Below are 22,348 nucleotides of genomic sequence, written 5' to 3'. Positions count from 1 at the left end.
TTTTGCGTAGTTTACATATGCAGTGTCATGGAGAGTGCAGTGCTGCTGCTCGTCGTCCCGGCCCTCCTCGCCGTCGCAGCGCGGAGCCTAGCCGTCCTTGCGTGGCCGGTGGGCTCGCCGTCGATGAGGAAGCTGATGGCCAGGAAGAAGGCGGCGCGCGACGAGCTGCTGCGCGTGGCGCGGTACAGCCGCACTACAGGTGAAGGCGGCGGCGGCGAGAGTAGGGATGCAGAGTGCGTGGTGTGCCTAAGCGGCATCGAGGAGGGCGACGACGTGAGGGAGCTCCGGTGCCGGCACCTGTTCCACAGGGCCTGCCTCGACCAGTGGCGGCGGATGGCGGCCACATGCCCGCTCTGCCGCTCAAGTCTGCTGACTTCGCCGGCCGGGGACGACGACGACGAGGAGGAGACGGACTCGGACATGGTGCTGTTCATGGCGTGCGTGCAGAGTAGTAGCACCTGGACCTGGCTGTGGCCGTGATGCCGCGCGGCGATCCAGATTGATGGAGGGCCCGGTGCAGGGCGGGCGCCACCGCCACGTAGTTGAGGAGCTTGGACGTGTGTCGGATCGCAGCAGGCAACCAAGCTCTACTCACCAACGCACGCCTCTGTTTTCTTGGATGAGGCCGTCCCACGCAACGCACCATGCATGCATGTGCTTTCAAATATCAGAATTATAGTTTTTTTATCGTCCTCGAAAAAAATATGTTAAATTATCATATTTTTTATATAAAAAATTATGGCATCTTAAGCTATCAAAAATCTGTATTAAGATTTTTAATACATTGAGATATTTTTTAAGGATGATAAAAAGACCCTTAGAATTAAGCTTTTCTAACAAGTTGAGATCGAGATACCTATTCTTTGCTATAATGTAATATTGTACGGAGTATTTACTTCACCTTTGTGTTAATGTTATTGAATTTTTTTCACCTTCGACAATGTAACACCCTAGCTCGTTTGAAGCTTAGTAGTAGTATATGTTTGGTTCATGTCGCTAAGAAATGAATGTGTGGTAGTGGTTTAGTATAACATTGAAAGTTTAGATGGATGAGGACCTGCTTATAAGTCTTGGTGTTTCAACCATGGTATTCTCATGTTGACCCTTTTACACAAAACGAGGACGAAAGTGTAAGCGGTATACTGAGCCGTTTTGAAGCCTAGTAGTAGTGTGTTTTGAAAGTTTAGAAAATTATTACTTATTTTGTTATGATTTAGTTATTCCTAATGTAATTTTAAACTTGATTTATAACTTATTATATTTGAAAACTATATGAATAAAAAAATTGTATTGTTACTAAAAGGAGGCAGTCGATCGAAGCAGAAGCATGGTCCACCGCGCGCTCGTGTCGTCTCGTCTCGACGAAGTTCGTCCAGCGCCCATTTCCCATCCGACTCTAACGGCTTGGTCACCGGTGGCGGGGAGGGGTTTTCGGTAGCCGGGTATATTCCGTAGTAAGTTAATTTTTTGTTTATATTTTTTTTCTCTGTGTGGCTCAAGAGATCGTCAGCGTCGAGAATCTTTTATCTCGGTGCAAAACCATGGTTATTGATCTCCTGTGGTGGTAGCTCCGAGTTTTCTCATGGCATCTTCAACTAGATGTGCTGCAGGTTTGCGTTTTAGCGAGCTGTGTCGGCCTTTACCTTCATCTTCGACGATTCATCCACAAGAACGTCAATCTTCTTCATCAACGGAGACGGATCTCCAGAGAGTTGATGAATTTTCCTGTTACAGCCAATGAAGCATCAACCTCCATCGGAAGTCTCTTTTAGGTTTGCTTCTTGGTGTTCATCTACAGTTGTCTGTGGTCTTCAAATCACCGTCATCGTCGTTATAGGTGTCTTTATCCAGGCGGAGAAGTAATGAATGGCCTGGTTGTTTTTTTAGATCTTCTAAAATTCTTTGTTGCAAAAGTCTCGGGTTTAGGTTAATTTGGCCATCCTTAAGGGTCATATTTGCAAAACTAATGGTGTATGTAGTTTAATCCTTGGCGTTGAGAACTACTGGTTATGTGTACTATTCTTTACTAAATAAAGTGCATTAGTTTTAAAAAAAATTAAGGAAGTCAACCACGGAATGCATGCCTTCCACGCGTTCGCGCTATGCAGATGACACGTGGCGCTGTAGCTGCAGGCTCCCCGCCTGTCCGAAGCCCACAAACGCGACGAGACAGGCCCAAAACTGTAGCAGAGAGGCCTGGCCTGACCACGACTTACGGCCCATTACTTTCAAAATGGCCAATTGGGTTCGGTTGATTTATTACTACCCTTCTACTCCTACAATGCTATAAAATGCTTACGGGCTATTTTGGATTATTGAAGACCTACCTAGAAAAAAATTGGTTGTTTCAAATCGGTATATTTGTTTCTTAACTCTATAGATTCGAGAAAAGTTAGCTCCAATCCAACAGCTACCAATTACCATCCAATTTTTTTAAAAAAAATAATCACTTTGTTTTATGTTGTAAGAATTTTTTGCTATGCCTAAATTCATGTATTGAGCGATGTGTATTATTTATACATATATCTATATTCATCAGCATTCATATAAATCTAAACATTTATAACGTACTCATCTATTGAGAGCGATGTATGTTATTTATACACATATCTATATTTATTACCATTCATATAAATCTAAACAATTATAGAAAGTCGATAGCACCAAATGATTGATAGGGCAAGAATTTTGGTAACCAAAATGTCACTACATTTTCAAGAGGACCATGACTAGCTCCATATGCTCCATAGGCTCTTCGATCAACGTCATAACACATCAATCCTCGCTTATCAATAGAAGATGCATTGCTTCTGTTCTGCATCAACACCCACAGTGAAATTTTTTTTTTCTGAAAGTTTCAGAGTGAAATTTGCAAGAGGGATTGTGAAACGTTCAGATCGACAGTTCAGAGTTCGTTTCAACTCTTGTTCACAACAGCTGACATCCCAAGTACAAGCCCATTGATTCCCTACAGACATTGAGTTTTAACAATTGCACTATGAACATTGTGGTTGATTAGAAAGAGGCCGAATTAGTTCGTCGCAGCTGCTGCTTCGGCTCCGGCTGTGGCACAATCTGCATCACTGGTTCCAGCTTCTGCGTCAAAAATGCTTTCAGGAAATCAACGCAGCTAGGGAATGTTGAGAAATCAGCAACAGCCTGTTAATAGAAAAACACACACACAGATGACAAGATTCAGTAATGAATGAACTGTTAATACCAAAGCTTCGGTTAATTAAGACGATCTTTCAGCTCGAATGGGGAAATTGGTACCACCCTGAACAGTCACAATCTGTCCTATAAGTGCGCATCTGGAGGAACTAGTACATTGAGAAAATATCCTATACCAACAAGATATAAAGAAGCATTTTGCAGGGTACATGATTGTCCACAATGTCACTTGTTAAAGACAAATTGCAACCTTTGCTCACCTATCTATGACCCAGTATCCCAAGGAGTAGTACTACCACATTTGCTCATAATATGCTAATCAAGTTTCATTTACCTCTCTCTCTCTTGTCCACTAACCATCAAGCTCAATTCTAAACCTTACATTTAAGAAAATCATCTTTCTAGCAGTTTGGCTTTAACTAAAAAATGACTTGCTGAGTTTGTGCAAACTGGGAGCCACAGAAAGTAAACACACACACACACACACACACAATGAAGAGTGAAACTGATGAAGCTCACATCAGGATCAGGTATTCAGGTGCAGTAGCAATTAGGAGGAGAAAGCTAGCTTTGGTTTGCGTTTTACCTTCTGCTCTCTAAGCCGCTGGTTCTCCTCCTCCAACCGCGAGATCTTGTTCTCCAGCTCGTTCGTGTATGCCTGCGACATCAGGGCATTACAAGTTGGTGGAGAAAAAGAATGCATTTTGAGGCGAGCTTTGCAGATTTGATGAAAGGAAACCTCACCTGCTTCCGTGCTCGGGACCGCGCCGCCGACTCGCGGTTCTTGATCATACGCTTCTGCCTGCGCTCCACCGTCTTCTCCACCACGCCGTCCGCCCCGGCCGACGCGCCGCGTTTCCGCCCGGCCACCTGCGAGAGGAACCCGGCGACGCCGTGCCCGTCGCGGTACACGGCGTCGAGCACCGGCGCGGGCCCCACACCGAGCGGCCGCGCCACGGGCCGCCCCACGTACTGCAGCGGCGGCGCCGGGTAGTGGCGCAGCCAATGCGCGCTGGCGCCCCCGTCGACAGCCACGCCGGCGCGCGAGAGGAAGTCCTTGAGCGTCATCTCGCCCATGGTCGTCGCCTGCCGCCCGCTGCCGGCGCTCTGGATGTCGCGCCACACCTCGTCCACCGTCTTCTTCCCCGCCGTCGCCGCCTCCCCCGCGGCGTGCGGGTCGGCGGCGGGGAGCACCGTGCGCAGCAGGTCGTCCAGGTTCATGCTCCGCAGCGGCTCCCCCAAGTGGCTCTCCACCTCGTTCAGCGTGAGGCTGTACACCGACCCCTGCCGCGAGAGTGCCCCGCCGCCGCCGCTGCCGCCGCCCGACATTGTGTGGACTCCCATCCGCCCTACACAGCTTCCCCTACGTGCGTCGCGATCACCTGGCTACAAAGAACATTCTAGAAACTTCAAAACAAGCAAGTGGCAAGATCGGAAACAGAAAGAAGAAGAAGGCAACTGAACTGAACCGATCTTGCCAGCGGCGGACGAAAGGAGAAGTCTTGGGGTATGCCAAGAAAGGGAGAATCTTGCAAGGAACCGGGGACAGGGGTGCACTTGTTATTACTACTCTTTTCACCTTAGCAGCAACCAATGGACCAGATCAGAATCTGGTGTGAGAGAGAAGCAGGGGAGGAGAATGGAGATGATGATGAGGAGGACATGGATACTAATCTAGGGTTGCCACAGAGAGGGTTTGGCCACTGAAAGCTACTGCTGCTACTAGTGGTGGGAGGAGAGGGGGGGGGGGGGTCCTGAGCTGAAAGGGAAGGGAGGAGGAAGGAAGAAGAGCTGAGAGATGCAAGCTGGGGGAATGGCAAGAGAGGCAGGCAGCCTTTTTGGCATGGCCAATGTTCCATGGCTGTAGGCATTGCTGTATTTCTTTTCCAACCTTCTTTTTGGGTTTTTAGGAGGGAGAACTGTGGAGGTTGGGGGGGGGGGGGGGGGGGGGGGGGGGGAGAGCAGAGTACTGCACCTCCACTGGGATGGCTGGGCCCACCCCCAAGGAGCCTAATCAATCTCAAAAGAAGTTTTTTGGGGGTTTCTGTTTGGGATATTTTAGTGTTTCTGCTGTAGAAATGTATAACATGGTTTTGTTTGTAGGAATAACAAATTTAACAGAATTTTAGTTGGTTTACACAGTCGTGGCTAACGTTCAGGAAAACGCTCACATAAATGGCATGCAAGTGTGTTGGTATGTCTTTCCGTAATAAAAAAATATGAAGAGACTTTAGAGGAGGAAAATGACAATGACTCATCCTTACTTTCCCTCGTCTAATTGTTATTGCTATCATCATTTATTAGGGAAGGTTTTCTCACACGCAGAATATCACGTGACATAGTCACTAAGATATGAGTATATAGTTGGTGAAACTCATATGTTAACCCATGAAATGATACGTGACGTAATCTTTGCTATATGGATTCGTGGATGGTATGACTACGTGTTAAACCCTATAATAGGAGATGTTTAGTAGGGGATCTTAATCTCTTCCATTGTTTAGTAGGGGATCCTAACCCCTTCCGTGTAATACTGCAAGTCAAAGTTATACTAGGATTGAACCTCACCGCCTTGAGTTGAGTTATAGGCCCGCATCACTATCTTTGTTGGCCACAAATTGATACAATTTCCTCGTATCCGTGGTTAGAGAGCTGGTGGTTGAGATTTGAGTTGCTATGAAAATTCAATGTTGACATATAATTAACAGTACGCAGTATTTACCACTCAAAATCGTAGTTGGTTATACCACCTCATCATGTTTTGTCATTGCTTATCTCTGTCTTTGCTCAGTCAATCTTTGTAGCTGTTTGTAAGGGAATTTTTTAAACCATACATTCTTTTCTTTCTATAGATAGAAAAAAACGAACATATACATATGCCGCGAAGCACTATGTCGCCTCGTTACTGGGCGGCAGGGGAGCTGCACTAAAGATAATGGGGACCCGCGACCCGAGACCTGATGGGTATTTACTCCATTAGGATATGGGTATGGGCTAAATGCATTACCCATGGTTAATTAAATGGGTAAATACATTCACCCAACGGGTACGCGGGTATGAGAACGTTCCTATGATACCCATATCCGTTTACCCGCGGGTAATAAATACCCGGAAGCCCAAATGAATATTCTGGCCTATATATAAAATTAGGTTAGCCCAATATGAAACCCTAGGTATTTAAGCCTTAACCCATATATGAAATTACGCGGATTTATGTATTGTCTATTACTATTTAAGTACTACTTGATGGGATTTATGGTATTGTGTGACCCGTGGATGCCTTGTCGTTGCTACAATTGGATCAAAACATTTTGTGTTATTTTTATTGTCATGTCAAATTTGGCGGGTAAATGGGTGACCCGCGGGTGAGCCTTACCCAGACGGGTACGGGTATGGGGAATTTTTTTATACCCGTGACGGGTATGAAGATTTTGGTGTGTCTAAATTTCAATGGTAGATATGAGTATGGGGTACCAATACCCGATGAGTATTTACCCATTGCCATCCCTAAGCAGCACCGGTCTATCTACGCCAACGATGTCAGCAACAAACTGTCTATCTACGCCAACGATGTCAGCAACAAACTCGAGTGCCGCACCAGAGCCATGTTCGTTTGAGCAGAAGGGTCTAGTTATCCGACGTGAAAAAATAGTAACAATACATTAGTACATAGTTAATTTTTGTCTCTTTGAACTAATATATTCATGTCCCACTTCGCAACACGTGTATATTTCCGTCTCTTTTAACTTATATATTCATGTAAAATAAATAAAAAATGTATATTTAAAAAAGTTCTAGTAAAGGCATGTTTGCTTCCAATGAGGGATTTTAGATATCCTCCTTGGTATGTTTTTCAAGCTCCTAAGTAACATGTTTCGTGAAAAAATTATATAAAAGCTTGTGATCTTTCTTAAGCAGAATCTTTTTTTCAGTACTTAAATTATTTATTTGTTCATATCCTCAAATAAATATATAAACTAAATAAACGTTGAATCATTCAATCTCAACTGCCTCAAACAGCGCATAACACCACCAATAATTGTACAGGTGTTGGTAACACAAATTACACAGGGCATTGCATGTTGAATTCAAATATAGTCAAGAAATGCAGCCCGATAATAGCAGCAGAACAGTAAAGGCAGCAATGGCAATGTAGGGCAGCCCATGTACTGTAGGAGTACCGTTGCATTGGTAGGAGTAGAACAGTCAGTGGTTATCTGCCGTGCATGGCCTGGCCTGACGACATGGACATCTTTTGCAGCAGTTTGGGCAAAGCTTTTGCTATGGCCATGGCTAGTCAATGGTGGATTGGACGTCCGATAAAGGCAAAACATTGGATGGAGAAGAGAAAGACGAGTACATTGTGAGTACTCTGCCCTATCATCACCTGCATTCAGATGCAGATGCAGAAGCAGTGACCAACACTACTACTATTGTGGATAACAACGTGATCGTCTGACAGTTCTAGTGTGTAGGAGTACATGTCTATCCAAACCAAACACTACCGGGCGAAATTGATTGGATTGGGCTCAAGGGTTTAGGCCAGTTTTTGTAGGGCCGGTTCAACAGTCAAACGATATGGATGGAAAGGAATATTGGGTGATCCTAGGTATCCCAAGTGAGAATCTCATTATCTAAAACAGTACCAGTGAATCTATTTGGCATTGTCATTATTTGTTGATTATGCTACTGAGGAGAAATCATGGATCAAAGTCCTCTTCCCAAGTCCTGATTAGCTGAAAATTGCATGATTCTTAACTAGACTGAAATTAGCATGAATGGATTGGCTTAACCTGGCACGCCCCACTGAGCCCTGAAAGAACGTCTCCCTTCTAAAAACTGCCTGGTTCGCTCTTTTAACTTTGAGCAATAATAAAACCGGAGTTCACGAAAGTAAGAGATAATAGTTAAATTGACAGAGTGCACTGGTATTTGAAAAATGGAGAGCAGTATAGTTTTTCTGATTTTGTATTTATAGGTGAGATGGGCGGAAAAATAAAGTTATTTTGAGAGAATACATATTATGGATTTTTACAACTATGTTTCTTATCTTAAACTTCTAAATGATCGTAGTATATACGTCATAATTTTAGTTTATCCTATCAAATTAGCTACGGTGATATTTAAATTATTAATTTATCCTCTTGAATAATAGTCATAAATTCAATTTCTGTTATAATCTATAAGGATAGGCCCGAAGTGTTCTGGTATAGCACAGAACATGAAAATCTTCATGATTGAACTCATAGGAGCAAATGCTTTTTAAGAGACTAGCTGCATTCCTTCCTGCCCAATCCCTTCGTTTGTCTTGTAGTCGGAATTCGGAAATACTTGTATTCTAAACTTTATAAGTGATTACTTTAGGTAAATGATATTTATGTTCCTATTCTCTTAGTTTTTATGATGGAAAAATGGGTTAACATTACTCCCCAACAGGTGTCATAATTACGTATATCTGTATTTACTCTGGTTTGTTTTCTTTTATATCCATAATAATATTTTTTTGGGATAATTTTTTTTCACAAAATAATCACTTATTTTAAAACTGAAGAAGAATCAGAGAAAGTAAACATGAAAATTGGTCCGGTCACATCCTGAATCAAGCCTGTCCGTCAAAAAGGAATCCGATTCCTTTCCTATATACATGGTAAAGATAGAAAAAGAAGCTGCCCAAAACGGCACGACGTACAATATCCTTTATAAGAAAATTACAGTAGTTAGGGGGTATTTGTTTACGGCGACTAAAGTTTAGTGTATAATCACATCGAATATTACTTATTATAAATTATTATAAATAGTAAACATAGATTATTAATAAAACTCATCCATACTTTTGAACTAATTCGCGAGATAAATCTAATGAGCCTAATTAATCCATGATTAGTCTATGTGATGTTACAGTAAATATTTGCTAATTATAGATTAATTAGGCTCCGCGGGTTAGCTCTTATTTATGAAATTAATTTTTTTATTAGTCTATACTTAATACTTCAAATTAGTGTCCAAACATCCGATGTGACATGGGGCTAAAAAGATTAGCCCATCTAAATAACCCCTTTAGTTCGCGAAATAAAAAAACTTTAGTTCATGTCCGACGTTTGATCAGATGTCGAAAATGATTTTTAGATATGAATGAAAGAACGAATTTCATAACTCATCTGAAAACCACGAGACGAATCTTTTGAACCTAATTAATTCGTTATTAGCATATATAAATTACTGTAATACTTATAGCTAATTATGGACTAATTAGGCTTAAAATATAGTCTCATGATTTTCCCCTTAACTACCACTAGTTTTTTCATCCGTGTTTAATTTTTTATTTATGTGTTAAGGATTTGATGCGACGTTTTTTAAAGCTGAACAGACGCCACACAAAGAGGCATCGATCGAGAAAATAAATAAAAACATTAAGTGTCACGAGGGAACATTTCATGCCTGCCCTGCGTCCCTGCCCGCATATATATGGCTGTCCATCGATCCACAGTGAACATCAGCCAAAGGAATCGAATTTGTACCATAGTACAAATTAACTGGTGATGAATGCCCCTTATGCAGGTTTCCATTAGCAAAGCACTAACTAAATATATTGGCAAAGATGCTGGCTAGTTTTTGGACAAGCAATTAATACTTGCTTCATTAGCAAGATGTGATGATACGATGGTCTGCGCTGGTAGAGAACTCTATCACCCATACGAGTGATCTCAACGGTTGAGTTATATTAGGGGAAACAATTATAATTCTGTTGTTATGGTAGTATAAATCAATATAATTATTTAGATTACAAAAGTGTAACCTGATTTCTATTGTCGGGACAAACCATCACCTTCATCTTTTCGTTTCTATTTATTTTTAGACCAGTCTCAATATATGTTTCATGTGAGTATCATGCACATTAAATAGATTGTCGCATCAACAAAATTGCTGACTTGGCAGGGCCATTAAATAAGGGAGTTTCACGAGACGAGAGAGGAGTTTCATCCCTATGAAACTTATCTGGCTCGGTTACCTAGTTTACAGTCTTGGTAACTATGACATGAAATTATGCATCAAGATTGGCCGTATAAGTCAAATTTGATTTTTTTTTTTAATTTATAGTTGATTTTAGGATTTTTTTTCAGCGAGTTTATTTTTCAGTCTTGGTTTTTGATCACTAGAAATACGTATATAAAAAAAATTACTCAAATATTATTTTTTGTTTACAAATATGCCGCCCCTCGTGTCAAAACATCTCTGGAATTAAAGAGCATCAGCATACAATGTCGTCGATATGTGGGAGTAGTAAGTAGCTACATGCGAGATGTTAATCGATTAGCCAGCAGGTGCCCGGCAGCACATCTTCTTCGTTCGGCAGGAGTTTGTTTAATCATTCACCAACACAACATCAACTTTGGCTGGAAGAATCTGAAAACGTCTTGCCTGGCCCAATCAGAAAAGCCAGATGCACTAAAAGCAGCCTCTCTTGTAATAAGCAAATAATAATCATGTTCATTGGCGAGCTTGTCTCCTAGGTAATGATGGTAATTATTGCGTAACGTCATTGATTTGTTCTAATAAGGTCATATCTTCTTTTTGCAAGTAGTACGTTAAAGGCCATGTTCTTTTTTTACGATTTTGGATTTTAGATTTTGATGGTACGCTTCACAAGGTATGTTAAAAAATTAATATATAAAAAGTTTCTCATATAATATTATTAAAGCAAAATTTTAAATTCATAGTAGTTAATTTATTCATTTACCTACACCATCTAAATAAAATCAACTTATGACATCTAGAAAGTGTTTATTGCTAGGGATGGATGGAGTAGACCATTAAAAAAATTACAAGATAATTTAGAAAACATAAAAATCACATGAGAAAATGTCTCATCTACCGGCAGCTAGCTGCTGGACCATGATGCTGCGTGCCCACTTACTATCTGATGATGTCCTGTTCATGTGTTGGATCTTGACAGTTGTTCTGTTCCCATGGCTCCGGAGTCTTTTCAACAACATAACTTTGGCAGGAAAACTCATCAGAGGTACTGCAGTACTCGAAAAAAAAAAGGTTTGGTTGGTCCACTGGAGAAAAAAAATAAATTTGATAAAACTATATAGTTAGATTATTAAACTACCATAAACTAAATATTTAAGGTTTTGTATCAGAAAACTACATGCCTCTTCGTTTCACAGGAATTCTATAAAAAACAGTTCATTTTCTCCAATTTTCCTGTAAAAATTCTTGGAAACGAATAGGCCCTACATGTATAGCAATATTCTTTTATAAAATATAGATTTAAGGTATTATATAATAAAATTATAAATTTAACATCAACTTTATGATACAATTATAACTTATGTATCTTAAAAAATGATAATAGTGAAACTCTATAACATGTTACATGTTACATTGATACAGGAAATCTGTACTTGTCTGATACAAGAAACTGAATGTTAAATCTATGGTTTTAGGATAAATCAGCAGTTTTATAATAATATGATCAAATTATATGTGATTTTGTTAAATTTACTATTAGAAGAAAAAAGGACAACACGCATGTTCCAGAAGTACTCCTATTAATGCAGAAACTGTAGCGATTATTGGTCCCAAATGTATGCACCACAATCTATTTTGTTTGATCACAGGTAACGTGCTAGAGTACTCCTATTATTGACTTGACCACTGACTCCATTTCGGACTCATTCGTCAGCATCTGACGAAACAACAGTGTTTACTGTTTCCACCGCCAGCAAGCTGCGTATATGTTTTAACCGTGAACTGAAAGGAAAATTTAGCCTTCGTTTAAGTTATATGATAAAAACGGATAAAAAAAATTCATTTTAAGTCTTATGGCCTATTTGAACTATTTGACTTAAAGAAATTTCATAAGATTTTAGATGAATTAAACTATTTACCATGAGAATCGTGTAAAATTCATGTGTACTATATCTTCATAAAAAAAACCTACTCGCCCTGTTTCAAAATGCATTATTATCGGGATTTAAATCTTGTATCAAAATATAAGTGTTTCTAATACTATTTATGGTATTACTTATCACATTAATCACTCATTATTTACATTTCTTTTTTCCTCACATACACTCTCATATATATCATTTTCTCAATTAGCAAGGGACAATTTATTGTCATTTTTTAAACTTATTATTGCTAGACAACAAAAGGTAACCGTATTTTTGAGATGGATGTGGTAATTTCTAAAAATAAATCTGGATAACTGGACTAGTACTCCGTAAGATGGTACTCTCTCCGATTTTTTTTTGACGCCGATAACTTTTTGATGTTTGACCCTTCGTCATATTTAAAAATTTATATAATTATTAATTATTTTATTATGATTTAATATTTTACTAAAGTAACTTTAAATATAATTTATAATTTTATATATTAAAAAAATTTAAATAAAATGAATGATCAAAAGTAAATTAAAAAAACGAATGGAGTACTAGATGCTTTTCGAAGACAGAGCAAGTTGGAGGCGCCTGCGAAGCCTTCGCTCTATGCACGCCACGTGGCGCTCCCCGACAGGGCTTGGCTGTTAAAGCAAAGATTAGCAAAAAAGCAAAGTGCTAAACAGCTAATCGTGCGTGACACGTGGCAGTCCATCTTGTCCTTCCTTCACCAGGAAATTCCCAGCAAGCACATCTCACGTCTCTCTAGTAGAAGATGCTCTCTCTCTCTAGCAGAAATGGCAAGAATCAATTCTCTATCCCTTTTTCTCCATTAGCAGAATCCGGCAGCAAATTTGGCCTCATGGACATTCAAAATTCTCTCTTAATAGTTTTGTTCATTTGCTTTAGCATAAAGCATGTCTTAGAGTAGTTTGATTACTTGTGCAACAGCTTAATTTGGCATCATCTTAGAGTGACTAGCTAGCATAGTTTTAATGAGTAATTGTGCGGGAGTTTTTGTATTAGCAATCCCTGTTAGTTGTCTGCGACATTGTTTAGTGATGCTGGCTTGGACAAGCGTATGCTCAGTTCATGTGACACCATGATGAAGAATAAAGTTGGCATTCTTTTCCCAGCTTTTGTGAAAGTCCTACTCTTTTCTTCCACACCACAGTGTTAATTAAGTCTGTAGCAGCGTTTTCTATCACCAAAATGTAATGGAATATCAGAATCCTACTGATCCAATTGCCAGGTTTGTGATTTAGCCCTACCTTGTAAAGAGAAAAAAGTATCAAACTTATAGCAATCAGGACACATATTTCCCAGAGGCCAGAGACAAGAGTTTTGTAGTGCTATGGAACTGACAATAGCATATCTGAAACTGAACTGAAGAGTTCTTTCTGAAACTGAAGTGCGTGGACATGCACGGCCCCATAGAACCAGCAGAGATAAGTAAAGAGTACTACTAGTAAACTCCATTGATCTTTTTGATCTTTCTGTGAACACAACTGGATAGGAGTATGTCCTTGAAGCTTTCCTTCTCTCTCGATTCCATCGAAAGCCTAGCAATAGCAACACGAGCAAAGCTTGCTGTCAGATACGCTCTATGCCAATGAGAACTTCCCCTATACCTTGATAGCTGAGCAAAAATTATTCCACTTCAAGTAGACTACTCCTTGCAGCTTGCAACACACACTAGATTTAAAATTTCAGTTTCTTTTTACTGCTCAAAAATTTACATTTTCTTCAGCAATTTGGTAGTAGCTGCTGCATCTGCATGCATGCCTCAGAAATCTCCTGGGTAAATGAATGGCTCATTGCTGCCTCATTGGACAGGGTAAATACTAATGACAGTGTTGTTCCAGGTAATTGACTGTTGAATTGTTTACAAGTTGTTGCCGTAGTGACCTCGATGTATGGAGACCGGAGATTACTCCTCTGTCCAAAAAAAAAATGAATTCTTCGGTTTCCGTATCCAACGTTTGATCATTCATTTTATTTAAATTTTTTTAGAAAATTAAAAAAAATTAGTCACACGTAAAGTATTATTCATGATTTATCATCTAATAAAAAATATCAATCACAATTTTTTTTAATAAAACGAAGAGTCAAAAATTAAAGATAAAAATAAAAAATTAGTTTATTTTGTAACAGAGGAGGAGTACCGCGAGGAGATGGCGAATGATAGGCCAGTCAAGAGTTCAAGTTCCAATGTTTGTACTCGTTTTCTTTTTCATTTTTTTTTTTTGTTTGAAGCTCCGTTTGTACTCGTTTTCTTTTTCCTCTGTCTAGCAACTCAGAACTTAAAATTTGTAAATAAAAAATGATAATTTAGTAATTTATTTAGTCTTAATTTAACATTAAAATCAACCTAACTTTAAGACGTCTAATGTTAAATAAATCCACCGGCAAGCTACATATGTAATGGCAATACATTAGGGTCCGTTGGAGCTTGTCTGAGCTGCAGTTTTTTTAATGCTTCTTACGGCAATACATTAAAATATGCAGTTCGACCTCTGAACCAATGACCAGAGCAGGTCCATCTATGATCTGGTTTTTTGTAAGCTATTATCATCAATGGCCTGCATGATGAATACACGGTGCCATATTGATCACCTAAGTTCATGGGAGCATCACCTCCTTGGATAGATTCAGTTGGTTATATTTGTACCAAGGCCATTTCTTACGGAACAGGATCCTCTGACTTAAGTCATGGTGTCTAATATATAGGTCTATGAATGACGGAGTCTACATATCAGCCACCCACGTCCCTCTTACTTAAATCAGAAAAGTCACGTTTGTTTCTCTAGGGGCTTCATTTTTTTTCATTCTTAAGAGTACCACTTAAGTTTTTTTATTCTTGAGAGTACCACATTAAGTATAACATAGCATTCAGTTGATTATTAAAATAGTTTACATTATGTATAAGATTTATTTTGTTATTTTATAGGCAATACATCATACCTGCAAGAGACAAACTACATTGGTTGCAGTGTACACAGTTTCATCTATATAAAACACATTTTATCTCTCTCTTTAATAATTCATTCATTGTCACACCATAAAATATGTTGACATAGCATCCTATGTAATAGTGAAACTTGCACTAAAAATAGCCTAAGTGCAAAGCTGTAAACTTTTGTAATTAGAGTTGTAGATAACACAAGTTGTGGCTGAATCTTTTGAGTATCAAAGATACATTTTGTATAGGAAGATGGTGGGTCCATGGACACGTTTGGTAGAGTTGTTTGTAAACTTTCCATGCCCCTGCTCAATCATGACAGGCACCCTTGAGAGCCACGACGGACAGCCAAATAGGTTTATAATCGCAGCATCAGGGAGCAGCACGCCCAGATTTGAAAAATCTATTTTTCATCATCACACACCACTGTACCTCATTCAAACACCGAGCTTTAAAATTTTAAGACTTCAACATTTTATCAAGGGGTCCGTACATCACCAAACTTATTGACCGAAAGTCAACAAATTTCATGAAAATCTAGTGAGGTTGTGTTCAGTTTGCAAAAATATCATATCGACGTATACGGTAACACATTTGAAGTATTAAATGTAGTCTAATTATAAAATAAATTTCAGACTCCACTTGAAAACCGCGAGACGAATCTTTTGAGTCTAATTAATCCATCATTAACACACGTTAGTTACTGTAGCCTTTATGGCTAATCATGTACTCCCTTTATCCCAAAACAAATCAACTTTTCAATTTTTGATACAATATTTGACTCTTTGTCTTATTAAAAAAATTACGATTAATAATTTTATTTTTATTAGATGATAAAACATGAATAGTATTTTGTGTGTGACTAATTTTTTAAAAAAATTTTAAATAAGACAGGTGGTCAAACACTCGACAGAAAAACCGAAAAATTGATTTTTTTTGGGACGGAGGGAGTCCTAATTAGACTCCAAAGATTATCTCACACCAAAGTGCCACAAGCTTGACCTGAACGACGAACCCAACCTGGGTACTGTGGCCCCAGGTGCTGCTGCCAAGAATCGAAAATTTAAATCATGCTTATAGGTCAAAATTTAAATTTTTATCTGTAAATTTAGAGTTTTTTCTTCGTAGGTTATTTTCAGCTTACTTTTATATTCCTAGAAATACATATATAAAAAATATATTCATAAATCATTTTTTGGTTATAAATATGTCATCGTTTTTTTTTCTTCTGAAAAAACAAAAAATGAGCCCCTAGAGTCGAGTCAGCTGAAACCACAAGCGCAAAAGGATGGTGACCATTGGAACTACAGTCCTGATGGATCGACGAAGTGGGATGATTAAGAGAGGACCTGCATCTCGCAGCTAATGAAGGAGCTTGTCCTTGGCTAGCTAATGCCAACGAACTTCCCGTGCAGAACGTGTATGAAAAAGGAAAGGTATCCCAGTTGGTGTGATGCTAGGCTCCTAACCCAATAACCCATGTTGCAGAGTACTGCTTCCAACGTCCTAAAATCATTTTATTTTTACTCATTCTACCCGTACCCCAAAAAAACAAAAAATATAATGGTTAAGTTCTTTTTTAGTTGAAGATGAATGATTATTTGATTTTTTATAACTATTTAATAGTGTAAATGATAGAATTAGCTACTACTACTATAAAATAAAAAATTTATTTTACAAAAAAAGAAGATGACGAATTTTTTGTATAGAAACCTTTTGTAAAAAATACATTATTTGTAGTTCAGAAAATGTATGGAAAAACAGAGGAAAAATTTAAGAATATTTAGGAGAAAATAACACAACCAATATCTTTTATTTTATGAAATCCAAGTATAATTATTTATTACCTTATCTAGTTTAAATTCATTTATGTTGTACTTTCATAGATTTTGATGCAGTGATTGCTTGGAGTTAAACTTACTTTAGGGATATAGGCTATAGTCTCATGCTTAAATTATTCCTCACTTTCTAGACACATGTTTTCCGAACTAATAAATAATATATTTTTAATAAAATATTTATATATAAAATTAGATCATCTCATATTTCTAAAATATATTTTTAATTTTATAATATTAATTCTATTATTTATACATAAAGTAGGTATTATAAAAATCAAATAATCTTTGTGCTGTATATTTTGCTTGGAGAAGGCTAGAGCATAGCATCACATGTACATATGCAAGTGGCAGCCGCGATGGCTGCTACTTTTGTGCGGGCCTGACGTGGTAATGCATGCGGGTTTGGTCTTACCTTTCTCTCTCTCTCTCACGTTTTGATACTGTTCTGACCTTTATAATCCATCATGTGTTTTACTGACGTCTGAAATTCATCTGATTCGTTTCTTTTTCTGTTCGGCATTTTCAACCAAGCGTTCAGTTCTTGAAGTTTCTCTTTTTCTTGTTACCTGTACTGAAGGCGCGACCAAACAGAACCGAACTGTACTGAACTTAAAACTGAAGAGTAGCTGCTTTGCGTTTAACAGCGAGCAGTTGTACTACTAATAATATCTCTGCACCGATGCTGACATTCTTTTTTTTTTTTTGCCAAGGAGTAAGGACGCATCTTCCTGTAGCTAAGCTGCAGGTGCTCCGTGGGCTTTGTCCCGAGTTCAAGCATTCTTTACGATAAGTTGTCCCAATATAACTGTATTTATAGATTTTTTTATAATACATTGTCCCAATATAATTGTATTTATAGATTTTGATTTATACTTCCTCCGTCCCAAAATAAATCAATCTTTCACTTTTACCTGTAATGTTTGACTCTTCGTCTAATTTAATTTTTTTACAATTAATATTTTTATTTTTATTAGATGATCGATCATGAATAGTTTGTTTTGTTTTGAGATGGAGGGAGTATTGGTTTGGTATTTGGGGATGCTGTAGACCCGGTTTTATGGCAAGAGACGTGAATGAACTTTGACCCATAGTTGCGAGCTGCAGAATGCACCTTTTCTTATTAGTTCGGTTTTACTGACAAGCACATTGGGCTGGCCCAAGTGAAACTAAGTGCGAGAGTAATTCGAGGCCAACTAAGATTCTGATGAAAAATCGGCCCAGTTATTGTTACCATATCCACAATAGTGCTACTAGTATAAAAAGCCCATGAAGAAAAATTCAGGCCCAGCTACCATCCGGTGGCGGCGGCGGGGCGGCGGCATAGCCGAGGATGACCACCACAGGGCTCCTCACGACGTGCTTCTCGGAGGCGGACACCCAGCTCAGGCTCCCTTCCTCCACCACCACCGTCCCGCTCGCCCTCCCGGTCACCGTCACGCTGAACGTCTTCTTCTCCCCGGCCCTGCTGAACTCCAGCGTCTCCGGGGTCACGCGCACCGTCGACGACGCCCCGGGCATCGTCAGGTTCGCCCTGTACGTCGACCTCGCCGGCCCCACGTTCGTCACCGTCCGTCTCACCGTCCACGGCGACTGCCTCAGCGGCACCGAGATCGCCGGATAGTTCAGCTGCGTGTCCTGCACCTTGGGGAGGTCATGGCAGCTCAAGCTACCGTTGCGCACGATGATCGCCAGGGCTTTCTCGCCGAGGAGCGTGCAGATGTAGCCGGCGTAATCGGTGACGCCGAGGTCGTAGACCAGGCCTGGGTCGGCGGCTCTCGTCGGGTTCACGTGGCCGGCGCCGGCCAGCAACGCTCCGGCCTTGGCGTGCTGCTGGTCCAGGATCGGGCCGCCGGTGTTGTCGACCGCGTCGGATGTCGTCATGATGGCCGACTTGATGGCGGCCGGAGACCAGTCGGGGTGGGCGCTCTTGACAAGCGCCGCCACGCCACTGACATGCGGCGTCGCCATGGACGTGCCGGATATGATGTTGAAAGTCCCGGCGCCCTTGCCGGTGCCGAGCGGTAGCCACGCGGCGAGGATGTTGAGCCCCGGCGCCAGAATGTCCGGCTTGAGCACGCCGGGGTTGAGGACGCTCGGTCCCCGGGACGAGAACGACGCCACCGTGGGAGCTGGACGAACACCGAGCAGCGTGTTGTTGAACGTGATGGCGGCCACCGGCTTTCTTGACGCCGCGTACTCCGCGATGCTGGCGCCGCCGTCCCCGTTCACCTGCACGACGTCGGAGCCGAAATCCCGGAGAACAGTCGTGTAGCCATCGATGGCACTGTTCATCAGCACCACGCCGGTGGCGCCGGCGAGCTTAATGTCGTCGACGGAGTTCGCCTCGGCCGGGTCCACTTCGCAAAGCACGATCTTGCCTCTGACGCTGCCTGTGTCCACGGACCCGCAGACACTCTGGTTGCTCGAGTAGAACAGAGGATACGATCTGCCGCTTGGATTCCTCGTCGTCTGATGAAGCCCCTCGCCGTCGATGAGCTTGCCGTCGCCGAGCCGGGTGACTGCCGAGAATTGCCGGTCGACTGAGCCGGCGGCGACCGTGAGCAGCCACGGCGCTTCGTTGCTAAGCGTCTCCAGCTCCGGGCCACGGTTGCCAGCGGCGCACACCACGACGATGCCCTTGGACACCGCGCTGAACGCGCCGATGGCGATGGGGTCCTGGTCGAAGCTGAAAGGCTCGTTGCTGCCGAGGGAGAGGGAGAGCACGTCGACGCCATCCTTGATCGCCTCGTCTAGTCCGGCCAGCAAGGACCCTCCGCTGCACCCGTCGACGGTGCACACCTTGTACATGGCGACGTGCGCGCCGGGAGCGATCCCGGAGGCCGTGCCGGCGCCCAGGCCATTCATCGAGGCGCCGTCGACGAAGTTACCGGCGGACGTCGATGAGGTGTGCGTGCCGTGCCCTACGCCGTCGCTGGTGTCATTGTCGCCGACGAACGACTTGGCGCCGATGAGCTTGTTGTTGCACCGGGCGGCGGAGCCTCTGCACGAGCCCTTCCACCTCGCCGGGGCCGGCGGCATGCCGTGGTCGTCGAAGTAAGGGTGCGGCGCGTGGATGCCGGAGTCAAGAACCCCGACGACGACACCCTTCCCGTAGCCGTGGTCCCTCCACAACCCGGCGTCCTTCCTCAGACCGAGGAACTCCGGCGTGTGCGTGGTCATGAGCTGCAGCGTCCGGTCCGGGAACGCGTGCACGAACCCCGGTTTCTTGGACACCGCGCCGAGCTCCGCGTCGGTGAGCCTCGCCGCGAAGCCGCTGAACACCTCGGTGTAGGAGTGGACGAGGCGTGGCGGGTCATCGGAGTCGGCGAGCTGACTCAGCGGCAAGAAAGATTCATGCCACCGGCGGTGGTCGTCCTCGGCATCGCCGTGGCCAAGCGGCGGCGGCTCGACGAGCACAATGAAGTCTCGACGACCTGAATGCTCCGTCCCATTTCTCTCCAATAATCTTGCACCTGGATGGACATAGCAGAGTGCAGGTTTAGCCGAGAGGAAGGCGGTGAGAAGCAGGAGTGGGAGGAAGGACGCCATAGCCGGGCATGAGGGCTGGAGCTGCTGCGAGGAAGACGATGGCGCGATGAAGCATCCATGGAATGCAATGGTGCTTATACACACCTGGATCTGGATGGAATGCTTGTTTTTTTTGGAAAGATGTTATTAGCCCGTATCAATCATCTTCATCTATAAACCAATCGCCATTAGGTTATGCCAAATTCGGCTGGACGTATCATCATGGGATTCATGGTATTAATACCTGCTGAGATTTGGGTGGGACGCATCCTCTGTTGGTAACAGGAATGCATCCAGGTTTTGTATTTCTGCATGAATCTAGACGAGTTTTAGCTTCCATGTGCCACGTTTGAAGTTTATTTTTGGAAACCTTTGCTTATCGATCTGTGAAATTAAGTATTCCCTCTGTACGTGGTACATGGTAAGATGTTTTAGTCACTCGCTCTGTTTTATATTATAAGAACACATACAAAGACTCTCATTACTGTCTCTATCACTGCATGCTCGCTGATGTGGAAGAGAGACCATAGGAGAGATAAAATTGGTTGTTTTGCATGGAGTCAGCAAAACATCGACTCTTGACGCATAAAATAGTAAAAAAGCAGAAAATCTTCTTGGTACGTGTGCCGACTCTAATTAGAGGCGCTGACTAGATGAAATATGAACGAGGAATTAATTAGTCTATAATGATAAGATTCGGCTCGAGAGACTGTACTTTATATGAGGAGTTGCCCATAGTAGGTTTTACCGTTGAATATGCTCTAAGACGTTTTAGCTATACCTATATATATATATATATATATATATATATATATATATATATATATATATATATATATATATATATATATATGCGCGTCTAAATTCATTAGTATCTATATGAATCCACGTATTTATCTCTTTGTGTACTAAATCAATATAAAACATGGCATTGTCTTACATGTAGGATTGTAAAGGGTCTTTCTTACCCCAAAAGCTAGCCATTGAGGTGATGAGCTCCTCCAACGGTCCACGGTCTATCAGGTATACGGGCCCCGTAGACACCCACAGTCTATCAGTCCTTCACACATTGTGTCTATCGGGCAAGATATGTTAAATTAGCCGGGCTCTGATACCAATTATATGATCATGAAGGGCATTTCTCATCCCAAAAGATAACCATTAAGATGAGGGGTTCTCCCACTTATATCCTAGGTCATTTGCCCCTCAATAACCAATGTGAAAATTACATGTATCTTTTTTTTTAAAAAAAAAAGATAAACAGCTAGTGAGAATTTATGTATTTATCGACTTCTAACTTATCTTTTTATTCTACCGCTTCATATTCTCATAATCATAAAACTAAAGATTCTGAAAGAAAAATACATTCATAATCTCGTCAAATATTTTGGCTAAATGGGGAGGCTTACCACCTTGTATTAACATAGATAGTAGATCTGGACATACATGCTTTCTCCATTTCACAATATAAGTCTTTCTAACATTGTCTAGATTTATATATATGCTAACTAGATGCATAAAGACTTATTATAATATGAAAGGAACATGGAATTCGGCTGGATCGACCTAGGCCTACTTATGCGTACCTGGGCCAGCCTTTCTGGGCCGGCTTGGCCCAATAGAGATTACGCGCTATGCTCCCATGCTGCCTTGGTGTCGTCTGTGTGCTCGCCGCTGGCGGCGCTCACGACGGACCTCGCGCCCTGATGATCCTGATGCGCCGTCTCCAGGAAGTCGGCGCGGCGGTGCTCCTCCTCGCCGACCACGCGAGCGCGCTCGGTGCGCTCGTGCGTGATCTCGCGCGCCGCTTCCCGCGCGCGCGCCTCGGCGGCGAGCGCCTCTGCCTCCTCGCCTCGCTTCTCCTGCCCCGACGACATGATCACGCCCAACTAGATTGATGGTTTCCTGTTCGTCTAGTCTAGCTTCAGTAGTATATGCACCGCTGCCTGCGACGATGA

The 22,348-nt window shown here is 41.8% G+C and overlaps 3 protein-coding genes across 5 annotated transcripts; 1 reads left to right on the top strand and 2 right to left on the bottom strand.

Moving 5' to 3' along the window:
- On the top strand, positions 1-691 carry LOC102713202 (E3 ubiquitin-protein ligase RHA2A-like). Its single transcript, XM_006658919.3, has one exon. The coding sequence runs from the start codon at positions 28-30 to the stop codon at positions 478-480; it is 453 nt and encodes a 150-aa protein (XP_006658982.1). The 5' UTR covers positions 1-27; the 3' UTR covers positions 481-691.
- A 2,022-nt stretch (positions 692-2,713) lies between these two features.
- Positions 2,714-4,869, bottom strand: LOC102712924 (ABSCISIC ACID-INSENSITIVE 5-like protein 3). 3 transcript variants are annotated; one of them, XM_040526222.1, is made up of 4 exons: positions 4,636-4,869; positions 3,916-4,557; positions 3,758-3,829; positions 2,714-3,159 (listed from the first exon to the last, which is right to left on the bottom strand). In XM_040526222.1, the coding sequence occupies exons 2-4, from the start codon at positions 4,513-4,515 to the stop codon at positions 3,016-3,018; spliced, it is 816 nt and encodes a 271-aa protein (XP_040382156.1). In that variant the 5' UTR covers positions 4,516-4,557; positions 4,636-4,869; the 3' UTR covers positions 2,714-3,015. The 3 variants fall into 3 exon arrangements, with proteins under 3 accessions (XP_040382156.1, XP_040382157.1, XP_040382155.1); XM_040526223.1 differs by having other exon boundaries at positions 3,916-4,553; XM_040526221.1 differs by lacking the exon at positions 4,636-4,869 and having other exon boundaries at positions 3,916-4,621.
- Positions 4,870-18,039: 13,170 nt separating this feature from the next.
- On the bottom strand, positions 18,040-20,411 carry LOC102712650 (subtilisin-like protease). The gene has a single exon (XM_006658917.2). It carries the CDS (start codon positions 20,409-20,411, stop codon positions 18,141-18,143), a length of 2,271 nt encoding a protein of 756 aa, XP_006658980.1. The 3' UTR covers positions 18,040-18,140.
- Between the last annotated feature and the right edge of the window lie 1,937 nt (positions 20,412-22,348).

Source organism: Oryza brachyantha, chromosome 7 (genome assembly GCF_000231095.2).
Source record: "Oryza brachyantha chromosome 7, ObraRS2, whole genome shotgun sequence".
Lineage (NCBI taxonomy): Eukaryota > Viridiplantae > Streptophyta > Magnoliopsida > Poales > Poaceae > Oryza > Oryza brachyantha.
The sequence above is the reverse complement of the archived record's forward strand: the minus strand, read 5'-3'. Positions and strand labels throughout refer to the sequence as shown.

Coding starts and splice junctions, on each gene's coding strand:
- LOC102712924 (XM_040526222.1), bottom strand. CDS start 4,515: ATGGGAGTCCACACAATGTCGGGCGGCGGCAGCGGCGGCGGCGGGGCA. Junction 3,830..3,915: donor GGTCCCGAGCACGGAAGCAG/GTGAGGTTTCCT, acceptor CTGATGTCGCAG/GCATACACGAACGAGCTGGA. Junction 3,160..3,757: donor AGCGGCTTAGAGAGCAGAAG/GTAAAACGCAAA, acceptor TTCTATTAACAG/GCTGTTGCTGATTTCTCAAC.
- LOC102712650 (XM_006658917.2), bottom strand. CDS start 20,411: ATGGCGTCCTTCCTCCCACTCCTGCTTCTCACCGCCTTCCTCTCGGCT.
- LOC102713202 (XM_006658919.3), top strand. CDS start 28: ATGGAGAGTGCAGTGCTGCTGCTCGTCGTCCCGGCCCTCCTCGCCGTC.